General features: G+C 52.8%; 1 protein-coding gene across 4 annotated transcripts in view; it reads right to left on the minus strand.

Annotated features, from left to right (window-relative positions):
* The window catches only part of UGGT1 (UDP-glucose glycoprotein glucosyltransferase 1), a 242,824-nt gene that overhangs the window by 192,545 nt on the left and 31,900 nt on the right, over positions 1–18,379 (minus strand). For all 4 annotated transcript variants that reach the window (XM_075341044.1, XM_075341046.1, XM_075341047.1 and 1 more), the window contains exon 7: positions 2,875–2,971. In XM_075341044.1, coding sequence (XP_075197159.1) covers positions 2,875–2,971 — 97 coding nt within the window. The remainder of the gene's footprint in view (positions 1–2,874; positions 2,972–18,379) is intronic.

The raw sequence follows: 18,379 nt of genomic DNA on the forward strand, positions 1-18,379 counted from the left end.
GTCCAGAAAAGTACTCAATTTACGCTTGGGATACCTGAAATGGAATTTCTCCTGCTGTGCTGCTGCCTCCTCCGCTGGAGGAGAAATATCCAGCAGTCTATTGATGGCCGCTATAAGATCATTCACCATGGCGTCACCATCCGGGGTATCCAGGTTGAGAGCGGTCTCAGGATTAGACTCCTGATCAGCTAGCTCTGTCTCATCATACAGAGAATCCTCTCGCTGAGACCTTGAGCAGCGTGATGACGCCGAGGGTCTCTCCCAGCGAGCTCGCTTAGGCTGCCTGGGACTGTCGTCCGAGTCAGAGCCTTCAGCCTGTGATGCCTGGGACCCCCTTGGAGCACGGATTAGTTCCAACTGAGGGGGACCGGGGAACATTGAATCAACAGTGCCCATGGTCTGAGTGACCGGCCTGGACTGCAAAGTTTCTAGAATTTTTGTCATAGTCACAGACATCTTATCAGCAAAAACTGCAAACTCTGTCCCCGTCACCGGGGCAGGGTTCACAGGCGTCTCTGCCTGGGCCACTACTAGCATAGACTCCGGCTGACGAAGTGGCACAGGGACCGAACATTGCACACAATGGGGGTCAGTGGAACCTGCCGGTAGATCAGCCCCACATGCGGTACAGGCAGCATATAAAGCCTGTGCCTTGGCACCCTTGCTTTTTGCGGATGACATGCTGTTGTCTCCTCAGAGCAATATAGGGGTATAAGCCAAGAAGCGACCGTACAGTGCAATATATATAGGTACAGACAAAAGTACACAAAACAACACTGTGGCACTAGTGGGGTCAGCACCTAGGTGCTGCTTACCGCCCGCTTAGCAGCGGGTGTGTGGTCGCCAGAATCCCCTGTCTGGGTCTCCCAGGGCTATGTCCGTTCTCCAGCTCAGACTGCGTGCAGGAATGGCTGCCGGCGTCCTGTGAAGAGGGGCGGGCCGTGGGCGTGCTGCAGACAAAGAGCGGGAAACTGGCGTCCCACTGTGCCCAGTGAGAGGGCTGGAGTATGTAAATAAGACTCCAGCCCTCGGCGCCGACTATTGTACAGCGTCTCTCCCCTTCCCTGACTGACAGGGCTGGGGGCGGGAACGAAACGTAACTAGGCCGCAGAAGCCGGGGACTAGATTTATAAGCGCTGCCGTCGTAAAAGCACGGTCGGCGCGAAGTCCCCGGCGCACCACAAGTCTCAGCCGCGCCGCAGTCTCCGAGGGCGGCCGGCGCGGTAGTTCCCCACACATAAACTCACTCAGCTAAGCTGCAGTGAGTATAACCCAAGCGCGCAGCGCTACTGTCCCCGGCGCACTAGAACACCCAGCAACGCTGGAGTGTGTCTGTGCCTGTCTGTACGGGGACACAGAGTACCTGAATGTTGCAGGGCCTTGTCCCTGACGGTACCCAGCTCCGTATCCAGCAGGATCTCCGGGTCTGTGGATGGAGCCCGGCCTCAGAGCCTGGAGGCCGGTAAGATCCCACTTCACCAGAGCCCTCAGGGGGATGGGGAAGGAAAACAGCATGTGGGCTCCAGCCTCCGTACCCGCAATGGGTACCTCAACCTTAACAAACACCGCCAACAAGAGTGGGGTGAGAAGGGAGCATGCTGGGGGCCCTTTAGCATGGGCCCTCTTTTCTTCCATCCGATATAGTCAGCAGCTACTGCTGACTAAACAGTGGAGCTATGCGTGGATGTCTGACCTCCTTCGCACAAAGCTTGAAAACTGAGCAGCCCGTGATCCCACGGGGGGTGTATAGCCAGAAGGGGAGGGGCCTTACACTTTTTAGTGTAATGCTTTGTGTGGCCTCCGGAGGCAGTAGCTATACACCCAATCGTCTGGGTCTCCCAATGGAGCGCCGAAGAAAAGTGTCGTTGTGATGCCTGAGGTCGGTGCGAGTTTGTAGACACCAAACAAGAGTAGGTTTACTTGTATTTAAGGGGTTAAAAAAATTCACAAGCCTGTCCCAAAAAAGTGGTGTACGTTTTGCGCCATCTTCCGAAACCCGTAGCGTTCTCATTTTACTGGATCTATGGCTCAGTGATGGCTTATTTTTTGCGTCTCGAGCTGACGTTTATAACGGTACCATTTTTGCATGCAGATGCTACGTTTTGATCGCCTGTTATTGCATTTTGCGCAACATTTGCGGCAACCAAAAAACGTAATTTTGGCGTATGGAATTTTTTGTTGCTACGCCATTTACCAATCAGATTAATTGATTTTATATTTTGAGAGATCGGGCATTTCTGAACGCAGCAATACCAAATATGTGTATATTTTTTATTTTTTTAACCCTTTCATTTTCAATGGGGTGAAAGGGGGGGGGATTTGAACTTTTAGGTTTATTTTATTTTTTTTTAATTTTTTAAAACTTTTTTTTTTTTTTTATTTTACTAGCCCCCCCCTAGGGGGCTATAGCGATCAGCAATCTGATCGCTCTGCCATATCCCCAGATCACAGCCACAGAGCTGAGATCTGCAGATATGCTGCTTTACTTTCAATGCTGGCTGTATTCCGGCATTCAGAGGAAGTGACTCATGTTAGCTACAGGCGTCATCACATGACCCTCTGCTACCATGGCAACCACCGAAAGTCACGTGATCCTGTCATGTGACTTCCGATGGCGGTGGGGTAAATCAGCATAATGGTGGCGCGCATATACATCTCGCTGCCAGATTTTGGCAGCGAGATGTAAGGGGTTAATAGTCGCGGATTGAAGCAATTCCACTTGCGACTAGCAGGCACACGTCAGCTGCTGAAAACAGCTGATATGTACGCGGATCGCCACGGTCTGCCCACGGCAGAGGGCGGGGATTAACGCACACGATCCATGATGTACCCAGTATGTCATGGGTCGTTAAGAGGTTAACTCAGCAATGTTACCTTTCACTTGTGTGTCGTCCTTTGCTTTATATTCTGTACTTTTGATGGCCAATTCCACCCCATACCCGGAGAGGAAAACCTTCTCTGCTTGTGGATTCTAAAGAAACAAAAGGGAGAATTCTGTTACACAACAAGGTACTGCCCCGCCATCCTGGGCATCAAACATAGGTTATGGCCAAGAAAATGCAATACCTATTTCTGCTTTTAGATTGACATCCACTGATTATCGTCGTGTGGAAATTGTATTTTAATAACCACAAGTCAATCATTGCTTATGACTCTGCTTACACCACCTGACCAGTGACAGTGAACGACCACCAGGCCGCAAACATTTACTGATTAGTGGTCGCACAATAGCCTATTTCCACAGGCAGACCACGGTAGATGATGTGCACCAAGTAATCGCTCACATAGGCTGTGATTGTTCTGCTCTCGGCAGCGCGAGTCTTGTCTCTTGCAGGACCTGTGTGAGGTCATACCCATGTGACCAGAAGGGGCGGGGCTTCAGCCAACAAAGCTGGATACCAAGTCACATGGGTATGACCTCACACAGGTCCTGCAAGAGACAAAGTGAATGGTTTGTATAATGCTTATGCTAATTTTAACAGGGGGAGGGGATAACTATGAATATATTATCTGCTCCTTTGCTGCTGTCACTCAAGAAGCAGCTAATTTTATAAACTTTACTTTTTTGGATTTCTAAACCTAAACATCCGAGCTGAGCACTACAGGTATGTATAGAATCAGCCTGATAGTGCCAGTATAGCATTGGCTTTAGGTTATATACAAAAATCCTGGTGTTTGGTTCCCTTTAAGCAGTTCTTTGTTTGATGGCTTCTGGCTATCCATCTTCCTCTTATGTTCCAGAGGTTTTCAATGGGGTTCAGGTCTGGAGACTGGGCTGGCCATGACAGGGTTTTGATGTGGTGGTCTTTTATCCACACATTGATTGACCTAGCTGTGTGGTATGGCATATTGTCCTGCTGGAAAAAACAGTCCTCAGAGTTGGGGAACATTGCCTGAGAAGGAGGAGGCAAATGTTTTTCCAGGATAACCTTGTATGCAGCTTGATTCATTCATCCTTCGGAAAGTTTAGTCTGCCCAATTCTAGCCTTGCAGAAGCATCCCCAAATCATCACCGATACTCCACCAAATTTCACAGTGGGAGCAAGTCACTGTGGCTTGTACGCCTCTCCAGGTCTCCATCTAACCATTAGACGACCAGGTGTTGGGCAAAGCCGAAAATTATACTCATCAGAGAAGATTAGCTTACTCTAGAAATTGGGCTGATTAAACTTTGCAAAGAACGTATTAATCAAACCACATACAAGGTTATCCTGGAAAAACAGTTTCTTCCTTCTGCTCAGGCAATATTCCCCAACTCTGAGGACTGTTTTTTCTAGCAGGACAATGCGCCATGCCACACAGCTAGGTTAATTAATGTGTGGATGACGCACCACCATATCAAAACCCTGTCCAGGCCAGCCAAATCTCTAGACCTGAACCCCATTGAAAACCTCTGGAATGTAATCAAAAGGAACATGGATAGTCCCAAGCCATCAAACAAAGAAGAACTGCTTATATTTTTGCACCAGGAGTGGCATAAGGTCACCCAAAAGCAGTGCGAAAAACTGGTGGAAAGCAGCAAAGACGCATGAAAGCTGTGATTAATAATCATGGTTATTCCACTAAATATTGATTTCTGAACTCTTCCTGAGGTAAATCATTATTATTGTTGTTTTTAGATGATTATGAACTTGTTTTCTTTGCATTATTTGACATCAGAAAGCAATGTATTGTTTTGTTATTCTGACCATTTCTCATTTTCAGAAAATAAATAGAAAATGTATTGCTTGGAAATTCGGAGACGTTGTCAGTAGTTTATAGAATAAAAGAACAATTTACTCAAAAATATACAGTACTTATAAAGAGGAAAATCAGAAAACCTGACAATTTTGCAGTGGTCTCTTAATTTTTGCCAGAGCTGTATGTGTTAAGAACACTCCCCATGGCAATCTTGCTGTAATGGTTACTAAACCAATGCTGACTTAATGCTAGATTTACCCTTATTAAGGGGCACTTATTTGACTCTGTAAAAAGACCCCAGCAGCCGCCATACACATTAGATGATGGGTAGCTGAGCATTCGATTGACTGAAAGCCATCTCTTCTCACAACTCCCCCATACACAGGACCGCAAGGTGAGCGCTTCACAGTTCTCCATAAATCGCTGTCAGACTCCTCTGCTGGCGGCTTATTTCCAGAGACAATAAAAGAATCATTAGACTGTTGTCTGATGCCACCAATACCATATGGGGGCCTTCCACTACACCCAATTTTTCCCTTAAAGGGAATCTTTCAGCAGGTTTTTACTATTTAATCGGAGAGCAGCAAAATGTAGGGGCACAGAGCCTGGATTCCAGAGATGTCACTTACTCAGCTGCTTGCTGTAGTTTCAATATAATCAGTGTTTTATCAGCAGCAGATTCTCACTGCACAAATAGCTGTCATACCCCAGACAGACTAGCTAATCTGTGTAACCCTGCCTCCTCCATAGATTGGCAGTCTGCTGACAATGTACAGTGTACACAGAAAGCTGTCAATAAGTATTGTGGGCGGGGTTATACAGGTCTCAGCATTCAGAGCACTGCTACATATACAGCAGAGAACACAGAAATTCTATCAAAGCTGCACCAAGCAGCTTAGTAAGCGACTAATCCCTGCAATCAGGATTTCTGCTCCTAAATTATAGAGCTCTCATATCCCAAAGCAAAAACGTGCTGATAGTTTTCCTTGCACATTTAAGGCTAGTTTCACACTTGCGTTGAACGACATCCGTTGCATTGCGTTGTGTGACGGATGCAACGGATGTGTTGCATTTAGTGGCACAACGGATCGTACAAAACAAAGGAAACCTTTTTTTTTCTTTACACTTTTCCCGGCGGCAGACTATTGTGAACGATCAGCTGATCGATCACAGCTGGCGGTCGATCAGCTGATCGCTCACAGCAGCTGGTCGCCGGGTGATCAGCTTATCGCTCACAGCAGCCGGTCGCCGGGTGATCAGCTTATCGCTCACAGCAGCCGGTCGCCGGGTGATCAGCTGATCGCTCACAGCAGCCGGGTGATCAGCCGGTCGTTCGGCCGCCGAGAATGTGTGCGGGGGCTGGAGTGCGGGGTGGGTGGAGCTGAGCAGGGCCATGGCGCTGAGGACGTCAGTGCCGCGGGGACTGCATGGCTGGGGACAGGTAGGTGAGTGAGTGAGTGAGTGAGTGAGTGAGTGAGTGAGTGAGTGTGTGTGTGTGTGTGTGTGTGTGTGTGTGTGTGTGTGTGTGTACACATGCGGACTGCGGGAGGGGGCGGAGCTGAGTGGGGAAGTGTCGGGCTCCCTGCACACGTAGCTAGGGTAAATATCGGGTAACTAAGCAAAGCACTTTGCTTGGTTACCCGATATTTACCTTGGTTACAAGCATACACCGCTTAGCGCTGGCTCCTTGCACCCGTAGCCAGGGTAAATATCGGGTAACTAGCAAAGCGCATTGCTTAGTAACCCGATGTGTACCCTGGTTACGTGTGCAGGGAGCCAGAGAGAGCATGCGCAGTGAAATCCTACGGATTGCGCTGCTCAAAAAACGTTACATGCTGCGTTCCTTCCGCCCGGCGGAAGTAACGCAGCGTCGGCCAGCGGAAGCAACGCAGGTCCATCACTCGCAATCCGTCATCCATACAAGTCTATGGGAAGCAGCGGAATCCGTTAACGGATTCCGCTGTTTTCCAAAACGGCAGATTGCAACTGAAGGAAAACAACACAAGTGTGAAAGTACCCTAACAAACACATTTATCCAGACTGCTGGTCTTGTGATACATGAGGTCATTAGTTCAGGTCACAATAAACACAGTTGAGCCGAGAATTACCACCATGTTATTAACAACTGAATCCATTTCTGATACAGTCGTGTGAGCCTTCCCTAACTCAGCACACAGCTTACCAAATATAACATACATAATCGCTGTCAAAGCATAGAAACGATTCAGGAATAAAACGCAATAAACTAACAGGCTAAAGAAGGGAATTTTGTTTACTTACCGTAAATTCCTTTTCTTCTAGCTCCAATTGGGAGACCCAGACAATTGGGTGTATAGCTTCTGCCTCCGGAGGCCACACAAAGTATTACACTCAAAAGTGTAACCCCTCCCCTCTGCCTATACACCCTCCCGTGCCTCACGGGCTCCTCAGTTTTGGTGCAAGAGCAGGAAGGAGGAAACTTATAAATTGGTCTAAGGTAAATTCAATCCGAAGGATGTTCGGAGAACTGAAACCAAAGAAACAATTGAACAACAAGCCCGAAGGGAACAGGGGCGGGTGCTGGGTCTCCCAATTGGAGATAGAAGAAAAGGAATTTACGGTAAGTAAACAAAATTCCCTTCTTCTTTGTCACTCCATTGGGAGACCCAGACAATTGGGACGTCCAAAAGCAGTCCCTGGGTGGGTAAAAGAATACCTCGATAAATAGAGCCGACACGGCTCCCTCTTACAGGTGGGCAACCGCCGCCTGAAGGACTCGCCTACCTAGACTGGCATCTGCCGAAGCATAGGTATGCACCTGATAATGTTTCGTGAAAGTGTGCAGGCTAGACCAGGTAGCTGCCTGACACACCTGCTGAGCCGTCGCCCGGTGCCGCAATGCCCAGGACGCACCCACGGCTCTGGTAGAATGGGCTTTCAGCCCCGAAGGAAGCGGAAGCCCCGAAGAACGGTAAGCTTCAAGAATCGGTTCCTTGATCCACCGAGCCAAGGTTGACTTGGAAGCCTGCGAACCCTTACGCTGACCGGCGACAAGTACAAAGAGTGCATCTGAACGGCGCAGGGGTGCTGTGCGAGACACGTAGTACCGGAGTGCTCTCACTAGATCTAATGAGTGCAAATCCTTTTCACATCGGTGAATTGGATTAGGGCAAAAAGAAGGTAAGGTGATATCCTGATTGGATGAAAAGGAGATACCACCTTAGGGAGAAATTCCGGAACAGGAAGCAGAACCACCTTATCCTGGTGAAAAACCAGGAAGGGGGCTTTGCATGACAGCGCTGCAAGATCCGACACTCTTCGGAGTGATGTAATTGCCACTAGAAATGCCACCTTCTGCGAAAGACGTGATAAGGAGACATCTCGCAGCGGCTCGAAAGGTGGTTTCTGAAGAGCCGTTAGCACCCTGTAAAGGTCCCAGGGCTCTAGTGGGCGCTTGTAGGGTGGGACTGTCACGAACCACCGGGGGGGGGTCACTCAGAAATCCCCCGCGCTGGCTACCAGTACGTCACGATCGGGGGGTAACAAGCAGGAGTCAACCCTCCTTTATACCTCCCGACCGACAGGCAGAGCACGTGACGCGCTCTCTAGCGCCCCTCTTATAGTCAGGCCAATTATGGAATTGCCCGACAATAAGCAAGGAGGCCGCTATACTACTTATGCCGATTATTGAAGGGTCCCCGGTGAGAGTAGGGTATATATTCCCCCGACCTCCGCGGGCGGAATATATAAAACCTCCCCGAATCTCACTGGCCTCCCCACAATAATCCTTGGCACAACTCGCTGCCACCAACCGCTTCACGGTAACTATTAGCCGAACACACAGACGTGGGATTCAAGATCGAGATAACAGAACAGCCCAAGATTAATTATATAATTTAATCAGCCTAAAGCACACTAGAAACTACAATATATACAATAGGGAATCTACAGAATATACAGTTATGTCAGAGTACAGTTACAATCAAAGCATGGGTTACAAACAGGCATACACAGTTCCAGCAGTTACCTTGTGCGTCTGGCCACAGGGGGGCGCTGCAGACCAGGTTTCTAGGATCCTTCCCACAGATGTTTCCTACACGTGACCCCCGGCGAAAGAACCCTGGAAAATGGCCGAAGTAGGGTTATCAACCTGGGCAAATCCAGGTCCCCTCCTACCTTAGTGACCTCAGAGGGAGCACTGCTCCACCCCTGGCTGGAGTTATGGACAATATCCACAACAGGGGATATGGCCATAACTTGGCCTGGGAGCGTCGTAGGCAGACGCCAACGCTCTCATTGTGACAGTTATGAATTTAGCTACAGAACGAGAGGACTCATGACTTGTCTACTAGTTCCCCATTGGCTGATATCACGCCTGGGGTATTTCCCCAGGTCCTGCTCCCATAAAAAGGGTGTGCCAGCATCGTCCGCATGCGGAGACACCATTTTTATGGTTGCCATATTTATCGGAAATATGGCTTGCGAGATATGAACCATTTTTTACTGGAGTCGTTCTGTCTGGATAGTTCCATGCTTGCTAATTAGATAGCAGCCCCTACTACAGGGTGACGGCAGGGGGTCATCCTGCGTCCATTGTTCCCAAGTCATCTAATCTCCATATCAGAGGAGATGGCTGTTGGAGGTGTAAGTGGAACACAGACCAGTTCCTTTGACACCTATCTGCTAAACAAACCGTTTATCCCTGTGGTAAATTTTCTGATTGAAGGAGTTGTGTGAAGGAAAGGGGGGGTGACACCAGGAGAGGGCTTCCTGACATAACTTGAATATCATGATTTATCGTCATATCTCCGGATTTACCTCACACCTCCCCCCTTTTGAGGGCGCTAGGGGGCAGCACACTCCGGTGTTCCCCCGTGCGCCCGTCCGCGACCTCTCCTTGTCGGGACAGCCCGTCTGCGTTACCGTGGTCACGGCCCCTTTTGTGGCGAATGGTGAAGTTGTATTGCTGGAGCGCAAGGCTCCATCGCAACAATCGCCCATTCGTCCCAGAGACGGTGTGTAACCAGCTGAGGGGATTGTGGTCCGTCTCCACGATGAAGTGGCGCCCGTATAGATAGGGTTGCAGACGCTGCAGGGCCCACACTATGGCCAGGCACTCCTTTTCCATCGTGGAATAGGCCACTTCCCTTGGTAACAGCTTCCTGCTCAGGTACAAGACTGGGTGCTCTTGGCTCGCAGAGTCCACCTGGCTGAGCACCGCACCGAGGCCGAAGTCACTGGCGTCGGTCTGTACTACAAACGGCCGCGTGAAGTCGGCTGCCTGTAGCACGGGCGGGCTGGACAGGGCGTCCTTTAGGGCCCGGAAGGCTGTCTCGCAGTCCACTGTCCAATCGACTGCAGAGGGCAGCTTCTTCTTGGTGAGGTCCGTCAAGGGCTTTGCCAGGCTACTATAGCATGGAACAAACCTCCTATAGTACCCAGCGGTCCCCAAGAAGGACATCACCTGCTTCTTGGTCCTGGGGGTGGGCCAGGATGCGATGGCCTCCACTTTCTCAGGCTCGGGCTTCAGTGTTCTCCCGCCTACCCGGTGACCGAGGTACTGGACCTCGCTCATGGCCAGCTGACACTTTCCCGGCTTGATGGTCAAACCTGCCTGGTGGATCCGCCTGAGCACCTGTGCTAGATGCTCTAGGTGGTCCTCCCAGGTGGGACTGAAGACGGCAATGTCATCCAGGTACGCGGCCGCGTACCCTTCAAGTCCCTTGAGCAGGGTGTTGACCATCCGCTGGAAAGTGGCAGGGGCATTCCTCATCCCGAATGGCATCACCGTGGACTCGTACAGTCCAAATGGGGTAATAAAGGCAGAGCGTTCCCTGGCCTTGCGAGTCAGGGGGATCTGCCAATATCCCCGGCTCAGATCCATGATGGTCAGGTACTGAGCCCCGGCCAACTGATCGAGCAGGTCATCGATGCGTGGCATTGGGTACGCATCGGCGACCGTGACAGCATTGAGCCCCCTGTAGTCCACGCAGAACCGAGTGGTTCGGTCCTTCTTAGGGACGAGGACTACAGGCGAGGCCCAAGCGCTGTTGGATGCCTGGATCACCCCCAGCTTCAGCATCTCGTCAATCTCCTGGCGCATGTGTTGCTGCACCTCCAGGGAGACCCGATATGCTGAACGCCGGATCGGGGGATGATCCCCAGTGTCCACGTGATGGACAGCCAAGTCAGTCCTTCCGGGCTGGTTGGTAAACAACCCCCGGAAGGGGTGTAGGGTGGCCCACAGCTGGGACCGTTGGTCCTCCAAGAGCTGGTGGCCAACCTCCACATCCTCAATGGATCCGCCTGCCCTAACCTGGGCTAGCATATCCAAGAGGGTCTCCGCTTCTCCCTCCTCGGGCAGGTTGCACACGGGGAGCGCACATGCCTCCCGCTCATGATGTGCCTTCATCATGTTCACATGGAAGGGCTTCCGCCTTCCACGGGCAGGGTCCAGGGTGACCAGGTACGTCACAGGGTTGAGCTGCTGGTACACGAGGTATGGGCCTTCCCAGGCTGCCTGAAGCTTGTCCTGTGGTACGGGGACCAGTACCCACACCTTTTGACCCACTTGGTAGGTCCTCTCACAAGCGTTCTGGTCGTACCAACGCTTCTGATCGGCCTGGGCTTGAGCCATATTGTCGTGTACCAGTTGCGTCAAGGTCTGCATTTTGTCCCGAAAGCGCATGACATACTCGATAACCGACACTCCAGGGATGGCCAAATCCCCTTCCCAAGCCTCTTTCACCAGAGCCAGGGGGCCCCGCACACGTCGCCCGTACAGGAGCTCAAACGGTGAGAATCCTGTTGAGGCCTGTGGAACCTCCCGGTAAGCAAATAACAGGTGTGGGAGATACCGCTCCCAGTCACGCCCATGGGAGTCGACCAACATCTTAAGCATCTGCTTTAAGGTGCCATTAAACCGCTCGCACAGGCCATTAGTCTGTGGATGGTACGGGCTGGCCACCAGATGTCGCACCTGGACTTGCTTACAGAGGGCCTCCATCAGCTGGGACATGAATTGGGTCCCCCGGTCAGTGAGCATTTCCTGGGGAAAACCCACTCGGGAGAAAATCTCCAGCAATGCGGTGGCCACCTTGTCAGCCCGAATGGACGACAAGGCCACTGCTTCTGGGTACCGGGTGGCATAGTCCACTACCGTCAGTATGAAGCGTTTCCCGGAGCTGCTGGGGATGGCCAGCGGGCCGACCAGATCCACAGCCACCCTCCTGAAAGGCTCATCGATGATTGGCAGAGATACCAGTGGGGCTTTGGGGTGTGGCCCCGCCTTCCCCACTCTCTGACAGGTTTCACACGAACGGCAGTAGGCAGCCACATCGGCCCCCATTTTTGGCCAGTAGAAATGCTGGTTTAACCTGGCCTTGGTCTTAGCGATCCCTAGGTGTCCGGCCATCGGAATTTCATGTGCGATCCGCAACAACTCCGTCCTGAACGGATAGGGTACCACCAACTGTCGGTCCCTGGGCCACGCCTCCGGTGAACCCTGCTGGACCGTGACCCGGTACAGCCGTCCTTGGTCCCAGACCACTCGCTCCGGGTCCGAGTCCGAGGGAGGCTGTGCCGCCTGCTCCTTTAGAGCTTTCAGGCTGTCGTCAGCTTCTAACGCTGCCTGAAACCCCTGACTAGATGTGGCCAGAATCGACGAGACTGTCACATCTTCGGTCAGTACCCCGGGACCTGTGTCCTGGCCTCCACCTGACTCGGCTGCCACTTGGTCAGAAGGGGAAGAGCTATCGGACCTCCGGGAGGCCCCTTGGCTTCCAGCACTCCCACTGCGGGTGACAGCGGCCACAGCCGCTGCGACCGTGGGTCGTGCCTGCTCCTCCTCCGTTCCTGACCAAGTCGCCGGTTCAGGCAGACCTACCTGGCTTCCTGACACCCCGGTTGTGGGGGAACCATGTACCGAGATCTTACCTGGGAGCACTTCCGCTCCTGGACCGGCCCCAATCTCACCTGCCTGTTCCCCCCCTGCAGCAACAGAACCCCGCTGTGAAATCTCTGGGGACCCCACATTTGCTGTGGTAGCCCCCACCCCACACACTGGTCCTCCCCCTGCAGCACCCTGCTCTCTGCTTATCCCTGCAGAGGGCAACAGATCCCAGCTCACTGGCTGATTACTTGTAGAGGCATTGTCACACCTTTCTCTGACCCCCTCCCCTCCTGTCACAGCTGCAGCTGTGTGTGTGTCTATGCAAGCAGAAAAATCAGAGTTCACTCCCTCCTCCCTTACATCATTCATGGAGAACACATTAACATTGTCCGGAGGCATGTCAGTACTGGCTGAAGGGTCAGCCCTTGGGGGGGGCCCAAACTGGGAGGTTATCTGCCCCAAATCTGTCCCAAGTAACACGTTTGCGGGGATCCGATCAGTTACCCCCACCTCTCTCACCCCCCGCCCTGCGCCCCAGTCCACATAAATGCCAGCAACAGGCAGCGCCGGGTCAATGCCTCCAATCCCGGAGACAGCGAGGGTTTTTCCAGGTATCAAGTCTTGGGGGGACACCATCTCAGGCCGCACCAGAGTCACCTCCGAGGCGCTGTCTCGCAGTCCTATGGTCACAGACCGGCCGACGGTGACAGGTTGGAAGCTGTCCAGGGACCTACCACCACCCCCACCCACACAATACACCTTGGGCGGCCCTTGGGACGAGGACAGAGCCGGGGCCTTGGGACGCTGAGGGCACATGGCCTTGAAGTGTCCAGGTAGGTTGCACTGGTGGCACCGTCTTGGTTCCGCCACGGGCCTGGAGAGGGGAGTTGAGGGGGACACCCCCTGCAGTCTAGGGGCAGGTGGGGCAGTCGCAGAGTTCATCTTACCCCCTCTCCAGGTGCTGCTGGTGGCTGCTCTCCTGGCCTCAGGAGCCCGATTGTTGGTGTAGTCATCGGCCAGGGCAGCTGTAGCCGTGGACCCCTTTGGCTTCTGGTCTCGAATGAACTGGCGGAGATCCTCAGGGCAGTTCCACAAGAGTTGCTCCGTGATGAACAAGTCCAGGATCTCCGGTCCGGTGGAAAGCTGCAGGCCTTGGGTCCAGTGGTCGGCAGCTCGGGCAAGTGCCCGCCTGTGGTTAGCCCAGGAGTCCTTTGGTCCCTTCTGTAGGCTCCGGAACTTCTTGCGGTAGGACTCTGGAGTGAGGTTGTACTGTTGGATCAGGGCCCGCTTGATGGTGTCGTAGCCCTGATCTGCCTCAGCAGGCAAGTCCCCAAGGATATCCAGGGCCTTACCCCTTAAACGGGGGGTCAGGTATTTGGCCCACTGGTCCTTGTCCAGATGGTGCTGCAGGCAAGTCCGTTCAAAAGCAGTCAAGAAAGAGTCCAAGTCTCCATCCTTCTCCAGCACTGGGAAGTCCTCAACACGGACCTTTGGAAGTTTGGTGTCTTGAAGGTCACGTGTGGCTGATGAGGGCCGGAGCTGAGCTAGCTGCAGCTGGTGGTCACGGTCTGCCTGTTGCCGTCGCTCCGCAGCCTCACGCTCTGCCTGGCGCTCTTCACGCGCTGCCTGCCGCTCTGCCCTGCGCTCTGCCAGGAGTTCCTTGTAGCCCTCCTGGTCTCCAGCCTGGAGAAGGGCCATAGCCATTTGAAGAAGGCTATCCGAGCCTCCCAGGCTCGGTGGAATGGCACGTGGTGATCTGCGGCCCGCTGCGGAGCCTGGTGATTCACTGTCCATTGCAGAGCGGAGGGCTGGCATCTGGCTCGTTGAGGACCCTTGGGTGAGCTGCTCCTCATCTTGTCCATAATTGCCAGGTTGTGCGCTGTCCTCTGCAGAACGGTTTTCTGGCGTCGAGCTCCTGGAGGACTCGTGGGCAACCTCCTCATCGTCTCTGGCCTGAGCATCGGCCATTCCTTTGGCTTTGCTCCTGGTGCTCTCAGCCATTCTTGCAGACTTTGGTCACTGACACAGAACTGACACCTGATGCCTCCACACACCTTACAGTATCTGCACTCTGACACTCTAGTGTTGAGCTGGTCTGAAGACCCCAGCAGCCACAGCTGCTGCAGGCAGTCTTTAGTGTCTGGGAGTATGGGTCTCACACTCACACACACTATTATCTCGATCCCACCGCTATGCCACCAATATGTCACGAACCACCGGGGGGGGGTCACTCAGAAATCCCCCGCGCTGGCTACCAGTACGTCACGATCGGGGGGTAACAAGCAGGAGTCAACCCTCCTTTATACCTCCCGACCGACAGGCAGAGCACGTGACGCGCTCTCTAGCGCCCCTCTTATAGTCAGGCCAATTATGGAATTGCCCGACAATAAGCAAGGAGGCCGCTATACTACTTATGCCGATTATTGAAGGGTCCCCGGTGAGAGTAGGGTATATATTCCCCCGACCTCCGCGGGCGGAATATATAAAACCTCCCCGAATCTCACTGGCCTCCCCACAATAATCCTTGGCACAACTCGCTGCCACCAACCGCTTCACGGTAACTATTAGCCGAACACACAGACGTGGGATTCAAGATCGAGATAACAGAACAGCCCAAGATTAATTATATAATTTAATCAGCCTAAAGCACACTAGAAACTACAATATATACAATAGGGAATCTACAGAATATACAGTTATGTCAGAGTACAGTTACAATCAAAGCATGGGTTACAAACAGGCATACACAGTTCCAGCAGTTACCTTGTGCGTCTGGCCACAGGGGGGCGCTGCAGACCAGGTTTCTAGGATCCTTCCCACAGATGTTTCCTACACGTGACCCCCGGCGAAAGAACCCTGGAAAATGGCCGAAGTAGGGTTATCAACCTGGGCAAATCCAGGTCCCCTCCTACCTTAGTGACCTCAGAGGGAGCACTGCTCCACCCCTGGCTGGAGTTATGGACAATATCCACAACAGGGGATATGGCCATAACTTGGCCTGGGAGCGTCGTAGGCAGACGCCAACGCTCTCATTGTGACAGTTATGAATTTAGCTACAGAACGAGAGGACTCATGACTTGTCTACTAGTTCCCCATTGGCTGATATCACGCCTGGGGTATTTCCCCAGGTCCTGCTCCCATAAAAAGGGTGTGCCAGCATCGTCCGCATGCGGAGACACCATTTTTATGGTTGCCATATTTATCGGAAATATGGCTTGCGAGATATGAACCATTTTTTACTGGAGTCGTTCTGTCTGGATAGTTCCATGCTTGCTAATTAGATAGCAGCCCCTACTACAGGGTGACGGCAGGGGGTCATCCTGCGTCCATTGTTCCCAAGTCATCTAATCTCCATATCAGAGGAGATGGCTGTTGGAGGTGTAAGTGGAACACAGACCAGTTCCTTTGACACCTATCTGCTAAACAAACCGTTTATCCCTGTGGTAAATTTTCTGATTGAAGGAGTTGTGTGAAGGAAAGGGGGGGTGACACCAGGAGAGGGCTTCCTGACATAACTTGAATATCATGATTTATCGTCATATCTCCGGATTTACCTCACAGGGACTATGTGGCAAACTCCTTGCAGGAACGTGCGGACCTGCGGGAACCTGGCCAGGCGCCTTTGAAAAAATACTGAGAGCGCCGATACTTGTCCCTTGAGAGAGCTTAGTGACAAACCTTTGTCCATTCCAGATTGAAGGAAGGAAAGAAAAATGGTAAGGCAAAAGGCCAGGGAGTAAACCCATTCACAGAGCACCAGGACAAGAATATCCGCCAAGTCCTGTAATAGATCTTGGCGGTCGTCGGTTTCCTGGCTTGTCTCATAGTGGCAATGACATCCTGAGATAACCCTGACGATGCTAGGAGCCAGGACTCAATGGCCACACAGTCAGGTTGAGGGCCGCAGAATTCAGATGGAAAAACGGCCCTTGTGACAGCAAGTCTGTGCGGTCTGGAAGGGCCCACGGTTGACCCACCGTGAGATGCCACAGATCCGGGTACCACGACCGCCTTGGCCAGTCTGGAGCGATGAGAATGGCGCGGCGGCAGTCGGACCTGATCTTGCGTAATACTCTGGGTAGCATCGCCAGAGGAGGAAACACATAAGGCAGTTGAAACTGCGACCAATCCTGTACTAATGCATCCGCCGCCAGAGCTCTGTGAACTGCGGAGATGGTGGATGCTGTGGCTTCCACCCACTGCAGAATTCGCCGTACTTCCTGGAAGGCTTGACGACTGCGAGTGCCGCCCTGGTGATTGATGTAAGCGACTGCAGTGGCGTTGTCCGACTGGATACGGATCTGCCTGCCCTCCAGCCACTGATGGAACGCCAATAGGGCTAGATACACTGCCCTTATCTCCAGAACATTGATCTGAAGGGAAGACTCCCTCGGAGTCCAGGTCCCCTGAGCCCTGTGGTGGAGAAACACTGCTCCCCACCCTGACAGGCTCGCGTCCGTGGTGACCACAGCCCAGGTTGGGGGCAGGAAGGATTTTCCCTGCGATAGAGAAGTGGGAAGAAGCCACCACTGAAGAGACGTCTTGGTTGCCAGGGAAAGAGAGACATTCTTGTCGAGGGAAGTCGATCTCTTGTCCCACTTGTGGAGAATGTCCCATTGGAGTGGGCGTAGATGAAATTGCGCGAAGGGCACTGCCTCCATCGCTGCCACCATCTTCCCTAGGAAGTGCATGAGGCGCCTCATGTAGGACCGCCACAACGGATGCCATGACTTTGGTGAAAACCCGTGGGGCTGTCGCCAAGCCGAAAGGCAATGCCACGAACTGAAGGTGTTCGTCCCCTATGGCGAAACGCAAGAAGCGTTGATGTTCGGGTGCGATCGGCACATGGAGATAAGCATCTTTGATGTCGATCGATGCGAGAAAGTCTCCCTGTGACATCGAAACGATGACCGAGCGGAGAGATTCCATCCTGAGCCGTCTGGTTCTCACATGTTTGTTGAGCAGTTTGAGGTCCAGAACGGGACGGAATGAACCGTCCTTCTTTGGCACCACGAACAAGTTGGAGTAAAAGCCGCGCCCCTGTTCCTGAGGGGGGACGGGAATCACAACTACTTCTGTCTTCAGAGCGGCCACTGCCTGAAGAAGTGCGTCGGCCCGAGCAGGGGGGGGGGGAGGTTGTGAAGAAACGAGTTGGAGGACGAGAGATGAACTCTATCCTGTAACCGTGAGACAGAATGTCTCTCACCCATCGGTCTTGAACATGTGGCCACCAGGTGTCGCAAAAGTGGGAGAGCCTGCCACCGACCGAGGATGCGGTTCGGTGATGCCAAGAGTCATGAGGAGGCCGCCTTGGAGGCAGTGCCTCCGGCAGCCTTTTGGGGGCGTGACTTAGACCGCCACGCGTAGGAGTTCCTCTGACCTTTCTCCGGCCTATTGGACGAAGAGGATTGGGACTTGGCGGAGGGGCGAAAGGACCGAAACCTCGATTGTATCTTACGTTGCTGAGGTCGCTTCGGTCTGGACTGGGGTAAGGAGGAGTCCTTTCCCTCTCATCCAATCGTTCTCCAAACAATCGGTCGCCAGAAAACGGCAAACCGGTTAGGAATCTCTTGGAAGCCGAGTCTGCCTTCCATTCGCGCAGCCACATGGCTCTGCGGACTGCCACAGAATTAGCGGATGCGACCGCTGTACGGCTAGCAGAGTCTAGGACTGCATTCATGGCGTATGAAGAAAACGCTGACGCCTGAGAAGTCAAAGACGCAACCTGCGGAGCAGAAGTGCGTGTGACCGCATTAATCTCGGTTAGACAAGCCGAGATAGCTTGGAGTGCCCACACGGCTGCAAAAGCCGGGGCAAAGGACGTGCCCG

This window comes from Anomaloglossus baeobatrachus, chromosome 3 (genome assembly GCF_048569485.1).
Source record: "Anomaloglossus baeobatrachus isolate aAnoBae1 chromosome 3, aAnoBae1.hap1, whole genome shotgun sequence".
NCBI lineage: Eukaryota > Metazoa > Chordata > Amphibia > Anura > Aromobatidae > Anomaloglossus > Anomaloglossus baeobatrachus.